This window comes from Lupinus angustifolius, chromosome LG07, assembly GCF_001865875.1.
Source record: "Lupinus angustifolius cultivar Tanjil chromosome LG07, LupAngTanjil_v1.0, whole genome shotgun sequence".
Classification (NCBI taxonomy): domain Eukaryota; kingdom Viridiplantae; phylum Streptophyta; class Magnoliopsida; order Fabales; family Fabaceae; genus Lupinus; species Lupinus angustifolius.
The window spans coordinates 19,229,383-19,250,155 of record NC_032015.1 but is presented as its reverse complement, the minus strand read 5'-3'; the positions used below and the strand labels follow the sequence as shown (position 1 = coordinate 19,250,155).

The window sequence follows — 20,773 nt, the reverse complement described above, 5'->3', positions numbered from 1 at the left end:
ATAGTTTTCATCTCTCCACATTAGAGAGAAAACGAAGGTCCCAAAAGAAATTCAGGATTTGATTGAGGAAAACCATCATACCAAAACGCTATCAAAAAGGTCTATCAAATGAGTAAATTAGAGAACCTGAATTCATGTATGATATTGCACACTTATTTTATATTATTGTGAGAATCATGAGATTCAATATCCTAAAATCGATATTTCACCGATGATAAGGAATTTCTAACAATATGCCCTTTAGCTTAACCACAATTACAAATACATATTCCTGTTTTAAGACAAACGCAAAGTCCCTTTCCTCCTTGGCTCTTGCAAGGTCCTACACAGTCTTTGTCAATTTTGCATTGGGATACTTGAGCTTGTACAGTCAAACCTGAAAGTTAAACATATTCTTTAAGGACAACATAGTTTTCAAAATTCAATTTAACTATCATCATTGAGCATAAGTTTCACAAATCTATTTGACTCAACAAATGAAAACAATAACTTATAATATATAAACTAATAATTTTAAGAATATACTTATTCTCTTTATTGTCTGCATTATTCATGATTGCAACGTATGCATTTTTGTGGTATGAATAAATCATTGCATTGTAACGAAGGAAGATAATAGAAGAAGAAGGGAGGAGGGTTACCATATGCAATCAAAAACAAGAATACAAAGAGAGCCACTTGAAATGATGATTTCTTCATACTTTTCCACTCTTAAATTATGATAATGTGGTTGTAAATAGTTTTTCTTTTCTACAAGTGATTTTTCCTTGTAATGTGATTGGATAGGTATGCTCTAAATTTATAGGGACACATACCTTGGACTATTTGGTTAAAATAATATAAATTTATAAATAATTAATAACTTACTTAAAATAAAATAAAAAATGTGATATTCTTAAAAAAATATAAGTCAAAGACAAATTAACATGTTTGGTTATGTGGTGATTTTAATGAGTATTTTCAATCGCTATGAGAACCTTATTTCTAGGTCCAATACTGAAAGTGATGATAAACGTTTCTACCGTCTTTTAAAAATGGAGTCATCACTATGTTTTTCTAGATATAATGGAGAAAACTTTCTTTTGCTCAATCTGAAAATGTGCTGGTTTATTGTAATAGTAATATCTTACAAAAATTTATTTAATTAAATATAAAAGAAATGAAAAAAGAAAAAGAATAATGGAAATTGTTTATTATTAAAAATAAGAACACTATTTATTATTGAAGATTTATCATTAATGAATCATTATGAAAAATATTTTTTGTTTAATCACTCTTTATTAAAAAATATTCATTAATTTGGTAATTCATTATTAATTAATATTGCTAAAATATGTTAACATCAATTATTTACTATAAGATGATTTTAATTTTAATTGTCTACTATTAATATATTTTCGTAATCATTGGTGACTAAGAAGGTTAGGAGAAAAGTAACAATATATGTCGTGACTAACTTTTTTTGAAAATATAAAAAAATCAAAAAAATTCAAACAATATATTAAAGTTTGCCTATAAAAAAAACAATATATTAAAGTTTGCCTATAAAAAAACAAATGTATCATAGTTAATTAATTAGAAACAATATAAAAAGACATTAATTCAGAGTAAAATGAATAGAAAATGAAGAAAAGTCATAGTTTATATTAAATATGGAAACAAATATACTTTTTAGATCTTAATTTGTATTTTTGTAAGAGATGAGATTGTAAATTAAATCCTTTATTATTTTTTCTAATAAAAATACTTGCGTTTCACATTTGTTTATTCATGTTGTGAATAAATTACTAAATTTATATTAATTACAAATTTCTGAAACCATAAAAATTAAATCTCAACATTCACGTTTCTTCCAAATTTGGATATACCTATTTTATTACTTTGACTTTGAATAAGAATTTGTGATGCTAAAATGGTGATTTTCTTAAAATTTGATGCATAATTTTGTCACAAATGTATGTCTCGTTTAATAAAATAATTTTGGTATGAAGCTTATAATTTCTCCATATTTTATAAAAAAATCGAATTTGTTTTTGAGAAGCCTACCAAACATATGTTCAGAATTCAATTGAAGCTTTATTTGTTTTTAGAATCACTTATGTTTTAAAATGGGCAAAAAAAAAACACATTTTTTCACTCTGTTGAAATAGTGTCTTCAAAATTTATATAAGGGAGTTGGTTAAGAAATAATTCTTAAAAATAATCATCTTTAATATTGATACTATAAATTTTAACAATGGCAACAAGATGTGGAATATCGATGGGTCTTAATGTATTTTCTGTTTGATTATCAAACCATATTTCCTATATTTTATTAATAGATTATAATATCTATTCACTAGCATTTATTTCAGTTTATAAAAATTATTTTTGGAATAGTGGTTAAGAATAGTATATAGATGTGTTTATTTCAAGTTACTAAAAATATTTTCAGGTATGAAAGTTTCTTAAGGAAAATATATTCCCATATTTTAATATTTTCTTATTACTATGATTTCCTCATTCTAATATATTGTGTGCTAAAGTATATTTGCTTTAAAAATATATTCCTATGGAATAGTTTGAGAATGTTTTATTTTGCAATTAAAATTGTAACTTTCTAATGTACCCATGTTTCATTCTTAGGTTTTCTTCTCATTTGGATTTATATATTTATAGATTATATATATGTAGAGTGAACTTATGTTATGATAAGGAGATAATCCTTGAATTTTATTTATTTTAATAATATTATTTGTTTTGTTAATTCTCTTCTTAAATTTATAAAGATGTTTTATTCATTCTTCTAATCTTTTGAATTAATCCTCCTCGGCTTGATATTAGTATAAGTAATTAAAAGGCTACTAGATAAGCAATCAAATAACAATTTTTTGGTTATGTAGTTGTATTAAAGTATTATTTATTGTAAATTCATTGTTTTAGTTATATGACATAAAAAAATTAGCATGGTTTTGTCAACTATATCACATCATAAATAAATATGATTTTAAGTTATTTTCATTTCCATAAATATCAAGAAAGATTTCCAAGAAATATAGGTGTCAAACAAACATACATTTTAATATACCTAGAGAATAGTATTCCTAGTAATAGCATTCTAAAGATTGTGATTTCCTTGATTGTAAATTTATATCACAAATAAACATTTAAGTTTTATACACAATCTGTATATTACTTATCTCCTTCATGTTTATTACTTGTATTTTTTTGTTTTAATAATGAGTAATTAATAATAACTTGTTTTCATTTCTTCTTTATTTGAATAAGTTTTTTTTTTTTTGTAAGAAAAGGGTAATAACACTTTTTCTAAATAACAAAACTTAGAATTTATTTATTATTTAATATAAATCAGTAGTAAAGTTTATACAAAATTATAATTATAAATTATTTTAAAGTTAAATTATTTCTACAAATATTAAATTTTTAGTGGAAGTTGTGTAGCATGCATTGTCTCTTCTTTTCTACTCAAAGTGGAAAGTTGGACTATGACAAGTTATATATTTTTGCTATTAATTCTACTTTACATAGATAATTATATCTAAATGAATTTAAATCAAAATTATATTTTAGGAGAAAAGAAACAATATTTGTCATGAATCATCTTCCTGATTTTGAGAGACAAGAGTAGTAGTAATATTGATCACTAACGTGTTCCAACTAGAAGGAAAAGCAATACATGACCTTAGTATAAAAATAAATAATAATGATAAGAGTAATTAATAATTATTATCTAACTAATAAAAATATTTTGAATAATGAGGAATAAATAAGAAGAATTATTAAAAAAATCTTTGTAATAATGATTAGTTCACAAAGGATGTTGGTTCTTAACTTCTTTTAATTGACAAGAGTTTTCTCCGTTATATCTCTAAAAATATAATGATGACTCTATTTTTTGAAGATGATGGAAACAACTATCTTTACTTTCGGTTTGGACCTAGAAATAAGGTCCTCATAGCCACCGAAAATATTCATTGAAATCACTACATAATCAAACATGTTAACTTATCTTTATTGTTACAAACTGACTTATATTTTTTTTTTAAATATCACACTTTTATTATTATAAGTAAGTTATTAATTATTCATATTTTATTTCTAAATTTATATTATTTTGGCCAAATAGTTTAACATATGTGTCACTATAAATTTTGAGCATAACTATGTTTCCATTCACATTAATAGACAAGGAATATCATTTTGTAGAAGAAAAATATGAAGAAATCATCATTTCAAGTGGCTCTCTTTGTATTCTTGTTTCTAGTTGCATTCGGTAACCCTCCTTCCTTCTTCTCCTATTATCTTCCTTCGTTACAATGCAATAATTTATCCATACCACAAAAATACAAATGTTCTAATCATGAATAATGCAAACAATAAAGAGAACAAGTATATTCTTAAAGTTATTAATTTATATATAAGTTATTGTTTTCATTTTTTGAGTCAAATAGATATTGTGAAACTTATGTAGAATGATGATAGTAAGATTGAATTTTGAAAATTATATTTTCCTTGAATAATATAATTAATATATTTTTTTGTACTACCAAAGTTATCCCTTCACATTTTTAGGTAGGGAACTAATCTCTTTCCAGATTCGTGAATGCTCCTCCCAACAAATATCATTCTCAGGAATCAAACTCATGACTTTAGGAATCCAGTGGGGATCTTACACGTACTAGACTAATATCTTATTTGTATAAAATGGATATGTTTAACTTTCAGGTTTGATGGTAGAAGCTCAAATTGAATGCAGAAATTCCAATGATTGTGTAGAAACTTGCAAGACAAAAGGAGGAATGGGATATTGCACTTGTCCTAAATTAGGAACTTGCTATTGTCATTGCCAAAGGGCCTATATGATGTAGCTATTGTAGTCAAATTACTAAGAAAATTACAATGGCTAAAATAAAATAAAATAAAATGAAGTGCTAATAATATTCAAAATCTCTTATTATTCTTCTATTAGTATACATATACAAGTATATTATTATGTTATATAGGAAATTTTTCTTCTTTTGCTTTGTTGCTTTATAATACAGCTTGAAACAAATTCCACCTGATAGACCTATTATTTTTATTTGCATTAATTATTTCACTCATTATATCTGGCATATATTATATAATAATGGTTCCTAAATATGTAAAAAAGTAATTACTACCATTGACTTAATTTTAAGAGTAGACAGTTTATAAAAAAATATTTAGACTGGACAACGATATTAGTTTATTTCTATGTCTTGGAAAAGTATTCCAAATTTATAATGTAAACAATTGCGCGTGTATGATTTCAAGTTATATCATAATTATAATGTGATTTTACCTGTTCTCTATTAATTAATTTTTAATATTACATATATATATATATATAGATATTCAATTATCACACATTTGATTTTTTGTGATGATTTAATGATGCGAACTGATTTTCGGTTGGAGAACCGACTCTATGACTTAAAACAAAGTGAGCTCAATTTTAACTTTTCCCAAAAAAGATTTGGTATCCCACTATATTTTTTTTGGGTCAAAACGTAGAAAACTATTTATTAAGTCTAATATGGATAATATGTTTACTAAACATGAGTTCTAAGCTCGAGAGTCATTATGGATGAGGGAATATATTAGCACATCGCCTGCCTATATCAAAATGATACTCTCTCTAATATCATTAAGTTTTATACCCTCAAACAAATTTAGTTAATTACAAATTTAAGTGCTAAAACAAAATATTTGCATCTTGCTCTCATGTATCCCTAAGTATAATATGAAAATCAAAACTACATAGTACTGAGCTGAAAATTGGTTGATTAGTTTGATTTTAATTATTTGTTTAAGATGATTTAGAAATTATTTTTAATCTATGTACTTTAAGATATTGTAGTAGTAGCACTCATATTCGCACTATAGTTCATCTTAAGGAGATAGAACTTATTAATTACCATCTTGACCACTTTAATGAACCATGAGAGTATTATTGTGTCTACACCACAACTCGATTAAAAGTAGTATATTTTATTTAATAGGTTGTCCCTTTTAAGTGATCATGGCAACAACACTCGTGTCATACCACAACTAGATTAAAAGGAGTAATTTTTATTTTTATTAAATTATCTACTTAATAACCTTAGTGAGGCTGTTGTCAATGCAAACAAGGAAATTTACCCGAATCCTTCTCTATCAAAAGCATATTTCCACAAAGGTATCGAATGCTGAAGCTTGAGGAATATTAGATTGCTAAAGGTTCATTTGTGAGTTGAGTTTTAGAGGGGAATAAAAGAAAATGAAAGGCTTCAGAGCCATATCAGGAGTATAATTCATGACTTTGAAATTTTCTTCATAAATGTATTTCATCCCTTTTGATAATTACTTAATGGAATTTGGAAAGTCTAGTCATACATTGTGTCATCTCTTCCCTTATGCTCTAAGTGAGGAGTCGGTCTATGATCAATGATATTTTTTTATAATTGATTCCATTAATTGTTTTTTAAAATAAAAATTATTTCTAAATGATTTTAATCTGATAATTACATAGTAGAATTCGAATAGGTCGGTAGCAGTTTGTGTTGTCTCTTCTTTTATGTTCTAATCAAGAAGTCGGTCTATAATCAATTTTGTCTTTTTGTAATTGATTCCATTAAATGTTTTTTTAAATAAAAAATATTTCTAAATGATTTTAATCAGATAATTGAATAATGAATTTGAATAGGTTGATAGTTGTTTGTGTTGTTTCTTCTTTTTTTTTTCTCTAAGAGGCAAGTCAGTCTACAACCAATATTGTATCCTTGCTATTTTTTGTCTCTTTGCTATTGATTCCACTTATATTTTAAAAATTGATAATTATTTCAAAAATATTTTAATCAGATAATTAATTAGTGGAATTTGAATAGTTTGGTCCTGACCCATCTCATCTCTTCCTTTTTGCTCAAAGTGGAAAGTCGGTCTATAACTAATTTTATCTCCTCACTATTGACTCCATTTGTTTTTTAAAAGAAATAATTATTTCTAAATTATTTAATGCAATAATTAATTAATAGAATATGAATAGCTGGATAGTGGTTCATGTCGTATCTTCATTTCTACTCTAACCAGGAAATTGGTCTACAACCACTAGTGTGACTTTATTATTGATTCCATTTATTTAAAAAAATCAATTGAATAATTAATAAATGAAATTTGAATAGTCTCAACTCATTTGTTTCCTCCTATTTGAGTAGTCATTCTTGATTCTACTATTAGTATTGTCTCTTTGCTATTTGTTCCATATATCTAAAATAATTACTTTTACATATTTTGAAGCATAAAATGTAATGAAATTTGAAAAGTCAAGTCGTGTCTTCTATTTCTGGGAAGTTGGTCTACATGTTGTTTATTTGAATTTGGTTACATTTAGTTGAATTGAAATAATTATATTTTAAATATTTTTATATTAAACACTATGCCAAAGTTATTATTCAACAACGCTTATTTTTTTTATTTAATAGCGCTTTTGGGGATTATCTATATGAGCACAGTAGAAAGTCGAGTAAGATTGAACATCACTCAAGCGTTGTCATACGTGATACACATAACACACTCCATCTAGCGAGTGTTATTATATGTATGACGCATATAACAACACTCCCTCTAGAGAGTGTTGTTATATGCGATACATACAACAATACTACTTCTAGTGAGTGTTGTTGTATGTGATACATACAACAACGCTTTCTCTAGCTAGCTGTCAAAATTCCCCTAGAAAGTGCAGTTGATTGTTGTGCTCATTAATGCTTACATATATACATTCGTCAACAACACACAATATATATATATGTTCTCAACAATATATATCCAAAAGTGTATATTAATATCAATGCAAAACAATATAAATTACAAACAAACAATACCAATTATATTTTGGCAGAGACGGTAAGATAAAATTACAAAGGCATTCATCGGTGCAAATTATAAACAAATAATATCAATACAAATTACAAATAAATAAAATTATACAAAGACATTCATCAGCACATTTGTGATCTACATTTTCCTTTTTTTGATCATTTGAGGCTTGTATTATCTTTGTTTGGAAGAACATATGGATTCACTCAAATCCCCTTATTGTGATCATCTATTCTATATAAATCATCATCTGTAGTTGATCCGCTCTCATGCGACTATGGTATTCGGAAAAAAGGATGATCTTCAGCATCAATATATTCATCTTCTTGGTCGTCAATACTATTGATGATTATTTTGTTAGTCAAAAGAATAATGAACTATTTCATATCAGTTTGGTCACTAAGATAGAACGTTTGTTGAGCTTATGATGCTAGAGTAAAAGACTCATTTTATATCCTGACTTATTAAGATTCACATATAGAAGCCCTAACTCATCAACTCGAAAGTCATTGTTGTTACCAACCCACATGCAACAAAAAATCGGCAACTGAAGCAATATCATCTTTATCATTGCTCCTAGATCTCATCTTTGGCAACTCAAAAGCCACTGCTCCCATATCTTTGATTTTAAATAAAGAATGTAATTGTTGTTTCACAGAAGCAATCTCATCTTTGTCACCCTTCCTAGAATTAAATCATCAATATGTACAAGGAGGATAGTAAACTAAGAACCATTCTTCTCAGTAAAGAGTGAATGATCATGAGTGGAATGCTTGTATCCCATGGAAAGCAGAGAGGTCGAGAGCTTGTGTACCACTGTCAATTTACTTACTTGAGTCCATAAAGAGACTTGGGCAATTTGCAAACTTGATTGGATTTTATAGAATTGACTTCATCAAGAATCTACATATATACATTTTCATCCAAATCACTATGTAGAAACACATTGTTGACATCAAGTTGATGCAACAACCAATTTTGGGAAGCAACTATAGCCAATAAAATCCTCGTAATCTTTACAACTGGAGCAAATGTGTTAAAATAGTCTATGCATTCTCTTTGATTTACCCTTTGGCTACAAGTCTGACTTTGTACCTCTCTATAGTGCCATCAGACTTATATTTGATTCTATAAACCCATTTAGAACTAATGGGAACCTTGTCACGAGGCATGTCAACTAAGCTTCTAGTATTATATGTCTTATATTTTGCATAGCCTTAATCCAATGAGAATATTTGACAACTTGACTATAGTGTTTGGGTTCAATGTTTGTGGATATAGACAATACATGACATATATATGAAGGAGTAATAGAATAATATGATAACAGACTGAAGATAAATGATGAGTAATACCTTTTGTTTATGATGAAGAAGGTGAAGTGAGAACATTGCAATGAAAGTCCCTGAGGTAAGTAGAAGGTTGTCTAAATCTCTTAGATCTTCTAATGTTTATGGTAGACTCAGGAAAATTTGGGACAAATGTAGTTGTTGGTAAGTAAGACTCAACATTTTGTGTGGAAGATGGAGTTTGATGTGTTGAGATTAGTAAATGGTGTGTAGTAATTGGTGGCTCATGTGGTAGTTAAGGAGACTGAATGTTTGGAAATGAGGACATATTAGGTAATGGAGGATGGATTATGAGTAGAAAGGTAAGGTCATTGTAACTAGTACTAGTTGATGATGTGTCGTGAACAAGAGGTGTTTCGATGAATAAGGAAATATGTTTTCATAAAATATAGTATTTCTAGATATAAAAATTTGTCTGGTATACAAATCTAATAAAATGTATCCCTTTGTCCTTCTTTGTATAAGGAAGACAAACTTCCTAGATCTAGTACCCAATTTGGTTCTATGATGAGTAAGGGTGGATGCAAAAGCTTGACAACCAAATCTAAAGATCGGGTATGTTTTGTGTAAGATCTCATAAGGACATTTGTTTCGGAGAATTTGACTTGGCAATCTATAACATAAGACCAATAACAATAGGAGAATTGGGATTGAAAATACAATGCGCTCTAGTAACATTGAGAAGATGCCTATGATTTTTCTCAACAATGAAAAAAAAGAAGCTAAATGTAACAATCAATCATATAAAGTAACTATGAATAAACCTTTATCTTCTTGAAGCATTTCATTTGACTACTCACTCTAAGATGCTTGGTATTGGTATGTGCACTTACAAAGTAAGAGCTTCTTATATTATTGTGGCTTTATTGATCATTCAAGTATTAACATACGTCGACTCTTATAAAAAAAGTAGTATAGATGAATGGTGAATCATATATCGAGAGTATAAAAAACTTCACACTTACCTAAACCAAATATCACATATCCATTTTCATGCTATGTACCCTGATTATACTCCAAATTATGCAACATTCTCCTATACCCAAATCAAATTTCAAAGTATGCTTCTTCCTATGGCATTCAAATGATTATAGATATTGTCATATGCAAACAACAAAAATGACCCTTCAATGAAGAACCAAGGCTAAAAAATAGGGTATTGTACAATGCTTTTATAATTTAATAATGGTACAAGAAATTTATGAGGCTAATCAACCCTGTCCCAATCTTGAGTAACATTATTTGTTGAAGAAGATGAGGTTGATGTTGGAGCATTCAAGCTTCCCATTCCATTGTTAAATGTCTCCCATTGAGTAGTTACTTTCACAGTTTTACCACTTTGGTTAAAAGGGTTGGAGTTTCTTGCCTTTAGAGAATCTAATGTATCCACAAAGTTCTGAACACGCCTCACCTGTTGAAAATGGAAACAAATTGATGTTTAGGGCTTCAATGGTAATGGAAATATGTTATGCAACAAAGTGTGGTCGGCTACATGGATTGAACAATATCATAATACTCTATCATAAATCATGTTCCTTGACAAAGCATTGATCTCTAAGGATCTGTTTATGAGTTGAGTTTTGGAGGGGAGGAAGGGAAATGGAAGATTACGGATTCATCTCACAAGTGTGATTCATGGCTCCAAAACCTTCCATTTCCCTTTCATTCCCCTCCAAAATGCAACTCAGAAATAGACGTTAAGTCTTTCTTTATCATTTCTCCTATAGTTTTTCTTGTCCCGCTTACTCTAGGAATTGGACTAGCTTTCATTTGGTCGTCTCTCCTTACGGGAGCTTCTACTGGTCTCCTCCATACATGTTCAAACCAATTAAGGTGCGATTCATTTATACTACTTGCATTATATATTAACGGAAATATATAATGCAACTATAGATAGATAATAACAAAAAACTATACATAAAAATAACCATGTACTGATAAGTTTGAAGGGAAAGGTAAAAAGGTAAAGGATTGATAAAAGCCATTATATATCTTCCAGAATAAAAACCATTGTGTTGAATTTTAGAAGGTTTTCATAGAAAGAATGCAGCAGGAACTACATTAACTCCTAAAACAACCCATTAGCATTACCAAGTACTAGTTATTCCCCGAGCCATTTCAGCATTTGTCCTCGACGACAAACATGTCATTAGTTGACCAAGAAGCAACTCAGTTGGTAGAGTTGCGGGAAGTAAAGTGTGATCACATGGGTTTAAACCCGGCAGCTACACAATTTCCCCTCTTCCCCTTTCCTATCAAAAACTTTGCCTAGCAAAAAAACCGCATATATTACCTCGGCTTTTCTCTGTAACTTCGCTTCACCTTCAGCATCAATGCCATCAAGTTTCAATAATTGCCTCATAAGCAACTCAGTGGACACAAGAAACTCTTTGTCAGAAACCCTGGTCCCACCATCCACAGCAACTTCCAAGGCAGACACCTGCAAAAACTACATTCAGTCATATCTTCGTTCTCACGTTCTTTCTTTACGAAAAATCACATACGAAAAACAGACTCACCCTATCAGAGAGCTTGTCCACCTCTGCTCTGACCGCGGCAATAGCTTCAGAAGCTTTTAACATCTCATTGTGTTTTCTAATTTCCTCGAGTTTCCTCTCTTTGCTAGCAGCGTCCTCCAAAAGCAAAAGCTTTGATTTGTCCTTCACACCTTCCCGGTGTAAATGCTCTTCATTGTCCTTTTCTTTTCCTTTGAAGAAGAGTCGTTGCTCTTCAGACCGTAAACCAGTTTTGTGTGCAAGCAGTTTCTTCACATCCCCTGTTATTTAAGACTAAGTTAAAACAAAGATATACAGCAACGACAGCCGAAGATATTATATAGCACGTGCTGCTCGTAAGTTGAAACTTCTAATTAAGTTAATCACTAGTTTCCTCAGGCGTGTCCAGGTGAAGAAACAATTAATATCCTGAAGCATGATCAAATTTTAATCTGATATAATCCTATTCCGAAAAGAAATAATGTATTTGCTTCCGGTCGCTGAACTTTCAACTTAGTACTCTTATTTTCTCACAAAATACAGTTTAATCACTCTGGATAATATCAACTGTGTAAAAGGAATAAAAAATCCACCTATGTATGCATGTTCTGGAAATTTTATAATTCCTTAAGGTTTTGCTTTCTTACAAAAAAGGATATGGAGTCGAATAGAGATCATCCGTCCCAAACACTGTCCCATTCCTTGTCCCGAATCAATCAGAATGTTTTTGTTTTTTTAAATTTTCTTTTATTCATGTGACTATATTTGATTGGTTTGAGATAGGAAATAGAACACCGCTACCGCTTGGGACAGGTGATCTTTGTCCCATGTAATTTTGTTAAAAATGCTATTTTGTTATGATGCATTTGGCGAATCCCCCCATGAAAGTTCAAAATAAGTCAATGAGAGGGAGTGACCTAAAACTATTAGCCACTTACAGTTTTAAGCTTATTTCAAAATAGCTTATGAATAAGCACTTAATTAACCTCAAACCTACCTTTAATAGGGACCCAAATACATAAATTTCAAAACTTTACTCTTTTAATAAGCACATACATCATCAAATTCAAATCAATATCCATCAATAAGGTGTTGGTCTAGTAGTGTAATGTTTCACTGACACACTTGTTAGGAGGGCAGTCAGAAACCAAAAGGGATTAGTTCCTTACCCGAAGAAGGTGAGCAGACCAAAAAAAATTCAAATCAATAACAACATTCAATTCCAATAATAATAAACAAATGAACCCAAATCACATATCTCAAATTCTAACAAAACTAACAAACATAGAGAGAGAATTGAAGAAAGAAAGAGACTCACAAAAAGTTGATTGATTTGGGAGATAAAGTTCATGATTAGAAGAAGCATGAGTGACAGTGATATTGATCATGGGTCCATCATGAACACTACCCACTTCGCGTTTCTGAACGAACATGCCATTGGGTCTCATCTCCCACTCGATCTCCTCCGTCTCCGGCGAGATTCCGGCGGAACGTGGTGGTGGTGGGTTCTTCATGTAAAACGGTGCGTTTTGGAATAGGACGGTGATATCAAATGTTGAACGTGGGAGAATGAGAAACACTGAATTATATTTGTTCTTCAATAATTCCTCTTTTCTTGTCTCTCCTTTCGAACTTGTAGTTTGTATTTTATAAATGAAAAATATAGTATTTTGTATTAAATATTTATAATTTATAACTGAATTTATTTAATTAATGTAATGTTCAACTTTTTTAAATATTTTTTTAAAATAAAAAGATAAAGTTATATAGTATTTTTATAGAAACAAGAAGATAATAAGGATAAAATTGTAATCAGAAATTTGGCTATTTTGTGTAATCAGAAATTTATAACTGAATTCAAATTTGTATTTGTTTTGTTATTTAAATAATAATATTTTATTAATGAAAATATGTTTCTGCTATCTAGAACAACGTAAAATATAAGAATTTATAGCTTATCTAATCAAATAATGTTATTGAGTCACGTAGAAATATGATAAGATTAACTTAATATTTAGAGTTGATAGAAAAAAGTAAAGAGACTTGTTATTTTTGTATTTTTCTATTTTTGAATTTTTTTAGAAAAAAAGTAGAAGATATTGGCAACATATTTTTTGAATTTTATATATACTTCATAAATATATAAAAACACAAATATAATGTTAATCTTTTAATAAAAATCTATAATAACATTATTGTCATTGTAAATAGATAATCATATCTTCCAAATAGATCTTCTTGTTGGCTGGATTGTAGTGGCCGAATTCCTTGATGCAAAATACTTTATTTTCTATAATATTTCCAAGTTCACACGCCCTCTTTGGTTTAGATAGATAATCATATCTTCCAAATAGATCCAAGTTAAAATAGGATAGATAATTCAAATAATTTATCTTCTATAATCTCTCTAAGTCCACACGCCCTCTTTGATTTAGATAGATAATCATATCTTCCAAATAGATCCAAGCTGAAATAGGATTGATAATTCTACAATTATCTTGATTTATCTTTAAGCAAACTTTGAGCTTGAACTTCATTGATCTTGAGTCGTGTGATCTTCAATCTCCTTACCTATTGATGTAGTTGGATATAATCAATTAAATTTCTAACCCTCCGTGTTACATGATATAATCAACATCAAATGAAAGACTTAACAATAAAATGAAACATAAGACTACTCATGAAAATAAAGTCTCATTTATTTAATTCAATGCAAATAAATTTAAACTAAGCTAAATAAATCCTAAAATCCTAAGGATATAAATGTCCTTTACTGATCAGGGGGCTCACGAGGGTGGATAATGTCTTTTGAGAGTTTGTCTTTGAAAGATTTGGTCTATGCCCTGGTCATAGGAACCGCTAGATCTTGAGTGGCCTTTGAATTGAAGGATACTCTTAATGGGTTTACATCATATTGCTTGATCCATTATTTTATAAATCTCTCAATATTTGGCTCTTAATTTCCTCACATACATATGGTTCTTTAAATTCTATGCTATATTTTGAGTATAGGTGAGCAAGAAAATAGAGTCGACATGGGCATGGGTTATACTTTATTATTCCAATCCATTCTAATGTTCCTCACATTATTTTAAAATGTATATTTTTTGTTACCATTATGTATAAATAATACACTTTAGTTTTATGACATAGTTACGAATAATGTTGAAACTAACCAACACATGCAAAAGAAGACAGAAAAGAAAATGGGACATAACCCTAGGTCCCTACCTAAACCAGCCATATCCTCATTCACATGATAACACATTCTCTCTTCCATTCATTCAAAATCATTGAACCAATGTCACTCTCATTCCTTCTTCTTATATAAAAGTATATGTTACACCTTAAATGGAATGGACGGAAAGTACTAGAGAGTCCACTACTTAACGAGGATTATGACATGTGACAAAAAAAAAAGTTTTAACAGCTATGATTTTAAGTTTTTTAATTAAAAAAGTTTAAAATTGAAAATATTTTTCTTCTCATCATATTCAAATGTAATACACCCTACCCCTATAGTTCAAAGCTAGTTAAAACAAACTTTCATTAGGGTTTTTTCACTTCTTTGTGATAGTTCTATCACATGGAGTACAATATTCCTAACCCTACCTCATAAGGGTCATGATTGGCATCTTCTTCGGACAGAGATCAGATTCTTTTGTTCTAGGTTTTATTACTATGATCCAGTGACAAATAAGGGAAGGCTATAAAGGGAGTCATAAGGTGGTTTGATGGCGAAGAGGACGGTCATAAGGAATGGAGTGCAGGAGGTTGTGGGTTTGAGCCCCACCATCAACAAAAAATGGGAGTTATAAGAGTGGTTTGACCTAGGGCGTAGGAGGTTGAGGGTGGAGTCTCACCCACAACAAAATACTAACATACTAACAATTGTCGATAAAAAAAAAAGGAATGCACAACAAAAAATGGGAGTTATAAGAGTGGTTTGACCTAGGGTGTAGGAGGTTGAGGATGGAGTCTCACCCACAACGAATTACTAACATACTAACAATTGCCGATAAAAAAAAAGGGAATGCCATAAAACATAAAATACCCTTCAAAACCTTACCCTCTTGAGAAGGAATAGGGTATATGCAACTTGTAACTCAACCATGTTCATGTTTTCCTCTTCGATTATTGTTGGTGTAAGAGAAAGTGTTGTTGATGGCTTCTCAACATTGTCCTCAACATCTAATTTTGTCTCCATGAACTTCATCAACTCTTGCTATTTCAACTCCATCTTTGGGATAAACATTGAGATCAAATGCTGAACTTTTCACTTCTGCTTCAGATAACTAATTATGTATTACCACTTATTGCATTTGCTAACTAAAGTCTAGTTGTGAGTTGAGTTTTAGAGGGGAAATAAAGGTATGATATATGATGTATATGTATACCTCTAGTAACTTCGACACTATATACATTATTTTTAGTCGGCTACTATATAAACATGATTATAACTATCAAAAATAGAGAGAGAAATATATGCAATGACTGATCGTTTACGAGTTTTATACATTGTTATTGTGTCATATATCATTCATGTTTAATCATTATTAATTGTCTAAAAAAGTAATACAAATAAATGATAGATGATATATTGAATGTATAAAATTCATATTGTCGGTGCATACATTTTTTTCTCTTATTAAAAATACTTGTACATTAATGAGAATCATAGCAAATTTAGTTTGTAGTACCTGCAAATATAAAAACACCATTTTTGCATGGATCAATATCTGATTTTCTATGTGTTTTAATATATTGTTCAAAGTATGAAAAATTAAAGATTCTATATCTTGTGATATATACATGAATACAAGCAAAAATAGTACAAAAACCAGTTGTTACTGCTACTACATTCTTCTCTCTATTTGAGTAGAGGTTTCTTCTCATGTGTTTCCCTGAATTCTATATCTCCACTGAGAACTGAACTAATGAAACTCTCTACTTCTTCTATTGCCATTTCACCTTTGAATACAGTGTACTTTCCTCTTTTAGGCTTGTATGCAATCAACAACTTTTCTGATGATTTATACCCTTTTTTGTTCAATCCATTTAGAAATGATTGTTGTTTTGCAGCATCTAAGAGTGCATAAGAGATTGAGTCTCTAGAACTGGCTCCTTCATTTGGTCTTCTTGATAATGACTTTTTAGATACCTGAAATTATAACAAACAAGGATAAAGTAGAAACCTTAAATTGCGGACCGCATCACGTGATGTGGTTACAAGATTGTTGTTGCGGTAATGCCAAGGGTATCTCCTCACCTTGGTCAGTTTGCGAGTTAAGTTATGGAGGGGAAGGAAGAGAAAGGGAGGGCTTCAAAGCCATGTCACCAGTGTATTTCATAACTCTCAAGCCTCCCATTTTCCTTCATTCCCCTCCAAAACCCAACTTGCAAACAGACCATTAGGATAAGGACCTAATCCCTTTCGAGGTTTGTGGTTATCCCTCCCAACAAGTGTTGCTCCTAGGAAGCGAACCCTTGATCTTTCGGCCTTTCTGAAAATCTAGCAGGGTCTTAAACCACTAGACCAATGTCATGGACAAAAGAAATAGCTTAACCAAAGAAAATAACACCCTTTTTAAACCATCATTGTAAATGAAAGATGCACTTACCACAGAGAGAACTGAATCTAGCTTTTCTCTAGCTTTAGAAGATCTAAAAGCACCAATTATGCAGAGTGGAGTTTTCTGACCACAAAGAACCTCAAAGTTAGACTGTGAAAGCAACTGTATTGGTCCATCATCTGAATCTGTTTGTTCCTTCTTGCCTTGACCTGATGCTTTTTTTTTACAAGTTTTTTCGAAATTATCAAGTACACTACTAAGATCAGAAACTGCAGACTTTATATCATTTACAGAAATTCCTGTTTTCAGAATATGCTTCTCTCCATTATGTGTCCATCCTACCATAGCTGGAAGTGCATCAACTCCTAGCTTTTTCACTTTCGGATCGGAAACATCATGAACCTACACATGATTCAACTGGTGTAAACATTCAATCTTTATACAAAACTGAAAATAAACACCATGTTTCATTTCCCCTAAGAAACAACCGAAAATGTACCTAACAAATACTTAAAAACTGTTTCCCATGAAACTTTGAACAAAGGTGAGACTTTTCGAAGAGGTCTAAAGAAAGAATTTAGAATAGAAATAAATCGTGTCACTGGTCGGCCTTTGCATACCTCTGCATCACTGAAAGTAAAGCGTTTGTGATACAAGCCACTAAGAACACGCCAGATTACAGGAGTGTTCTTCTTGGTTGAGAGAAGCATCACCCTTGGCAACTTTCCAGTAGTGCTAAATTGATCAAGAGAATTCAGGTCGGTTCGTTTTGAAAACCTTGGCAAGTTTTCTTGACAGAAAGCCTTCAAATCCTTAACAGCTAAGTTACCATCGTACTCCACTAAAGAGCCCTTTCCGTTCGCCTTGTAAGAATAAACAAAAAGCCTCGGACTTCTGCCCAGATATACACCAAGCTCCTTACAGAACGAGGCTTCCTTTTCACAATTAATGCTTCCTACCTGTCAAATAAAGGAGAGAAATAAGCCATGCCGACTCCAAACAATCGATAGAAGTGGAAAAGTTCGAAAATAAATAAAAACCTTTAAAGCTCCTTGCAATGAATTGGCAACCTCCTCTACAGTGGATTCAAAGTATTGGACCCCCTTCGATGAGTGTGTATAACATAATAAAAGCCAAGTCATCCCTCGATCGGCTATTTCTTTCTGGTATATATTCGAATTTATGGCTCTAAAAGTTTTGGTGGAACTTTTGGACTTAGATTGAGAACCAGTCGAAGTGCCAAAACCACCAAATCGACTCTCGCCACCACCTCCACCAAACCGACTCCCACCACCACCTCCACCAAAAAAACTGCTAAAAATATCACCCAAACCAAATCCAAAAGAATTTGAGCCACCAGGACCACCGCCGAATGAGAAGGAGAATGACTTAGAGCCTTCCTGCCCACCCATACCCTGCCAGCCCCCCGGTCCACCACCCGTGAAATAAGTATTTCCACCTTGATATCCATGATGGCCAGCTTCAAATCCAGGATTTCCTTTCTCATCGCCATACATGTCATAATTCTTCCTCTTCTGCTCATCAGATAGAATCTCATACGCTGTTAAGAGGAAAAAAGAAACAAATATGAAAATCTCAAACAAACAAAAAATATATAGAAACTATGGATGTAAAACACCATGACACTAATTATGCAATTGACTATATCATCAACTCTTTGTTCATAAAAGCATGAGCTTGTTGCATGTGCACGCTTGTGAGAAAATGAGCACAATTTTTATACCATTATTGATCTGAGAGAACTTCTCTTGTGCACCCTTGTTCTTGTTCTTATCAGGATGGTACTGAAGAGAGAGCCTGAAAAACAAAATATTGAGAAATTGAATAAAATAAAAAATTATCAGATTTCCAATCAAATGGGACAATATACATTAATGTATTAGACATACTTGTGGAAAGCCTTCTGAATTTCTCGCTGACTTGCATTTTTATCAACCCCAAGAACCTGATAAAAATGAAGCATTTATAATCAGTTCATGATCTCAAATTCTCAAACACTATAACTGAAAATTCCTCTCTTTTTAAAAAAAAATCATTTGGGTTATTGATCAACTACAACTTGAAACAAAGAATTGGCACATTTTTTCTCTCGTTCAGAGAGTAAGGGCCAGTCTGTGAGTTGAGTTTTCGAAATGAAGGAAGAGAAAATGAAAGGTTCAGAGTCATTTAACAAGTGTGTTTCATCACTTTCATGACTCCCAATGATTACCATTCCTTCCATTATCTTTCAAAAATCAACTCGCAAACAGATCCTAAGGGTTAGTTTGGGAGTTGGATTTTGGAGGGGAAGGAAAGGAAAGGGAAGACTTAGGAGCCCATGAAATACACTTGTGAGACGACTCTCAAGCCTTCATTTTCCCTTCTTTCCCCTCCGAAATTCAACTCCTAAACTAACCCTAAAAGAACTCGATGACATTCCTAGGTCATGCTTGACATTATTTCTTAAGACCAAACCATGAAAAAAGAAAGAGAAAAAGGAAAAAGAAACAAAATTTTAGTAATGCAGTTAGAATTAGATTATAGCAAGACCAAATTTTATAAATTAGAACACCCAAATTCATCAATTTTAAAGAGAACACAAAACACTAACAATGAGATACATTTGATATTACACAATAACATCAAAATCCAATACATTTCCACATTTTTCAACATCAAACCTTATAAAATTCTCAAACACATGTTTCTGATTCAAACAAAGAAACGAACTTGTCAAATTAAATAAACAGAAAAACATTATCAGATTTAAACAACACAATTGAATTACAATATCCAATAAAAAACCACCCAAATTGAAAGAAGATGTAAACAATTTCCACTTCCAATACAATAACCCTAAATCCCCAAATTGGATACCAAATTAAAAAAAAAATGAATTTTTTTTTGCTTAAATTTTCAGAGTAAGTAATTAAGTAATTCACCTTGTATGGGTCAAAGGTTTTAGCTTCCAACAACAACAACAACAACGTTGAAATGAAACAGAGAATGACCCAAATGGGTAAACGGGTCATGATTATTATACCCGGATCCGAATCTTTTTTTCAAATGAAGATTTGATTTTGGTTTCTCTTTCAGAACCGTCACATTTAACGGAGAAGAAAACGGAATCGTTCATTATATATATACATAGTTAACGGTCTCCAGATACTTCCAGAATAAATGTTTTTTGCACACGTGGCAATTATAATGTGTTTCCACGCATTTTGACCAATCACATTTTAGAGTTTTGTAATAATCACTTTTAAATTTCCATGCACACCAACAAGGTGGATATTTATTATTTAGATGTAGTAGTTGAGTTTTTTAAAGTATTATGTTAGATACAGAATTTTTCCTGAGTGATGTTAAAATTATTTCATATTGATCGGTTCAATTAGTGAATTGGTCTCAATACTGGTATAGTATAATAATTATATTGATCATGTAATTATATTGGTCAAAATTGGCTAAAATCGGT

At 30.7% G+C, this 20,773-nt stretch overlaps 2 protein-coding genes across 2 annotated transcripts; both read right to left on the bottom strand.

The window, feature by feature from the left end:
- On the bottom strand, positions 10,194-13,299 carry LOC109352654 (BAG family molecular chaperone regulator 4-like). Its single transcript, XM_019594807.1, has 4 exons — positions 13,041-13,299; positions 11,747-12,003; positions 11,521-11,667; positions 10,194-10,638 (listed from the first exon to the last, which is right to left on the bottom strand). Exons 1-4 carry the CDS (start codon positions 13,234-13,236, stop codon positions 10,435-10,437), a joined length of 804 nt encoding a protein of 267 aa, XP_019450352.1. The 5' UTR covers positions 13,237-13,299; the 3' UTR covers positions 10,194-10,434.
- On the bottom strand, positions 16,451-20,410 carry LOC109352648 (dnaJ protein ERDJ3A). The gene is made up of 7 exons (XM_019594798.1): positions 20,238-20,410; positions 19,206-19,261; positions 19,040-19,113; positions 18,336-18,856; positions 17,916-18,254; positions 17,344-17,697; positions 16,451-16,883 (listed from the first exon to the last, which is right to left on the bottom strand). The coding sequence occupies exons 1-7, from the start codon at positions 20,325-20,327 to the stop codon at positions 16,593-16,595; spliced, it is 1,725 nt and encodes a 574-aa protein (XP_019450343.1). The 5' UTR covers positions 20,328-20,410; the 3' UTR covers positions 16,451-16,592.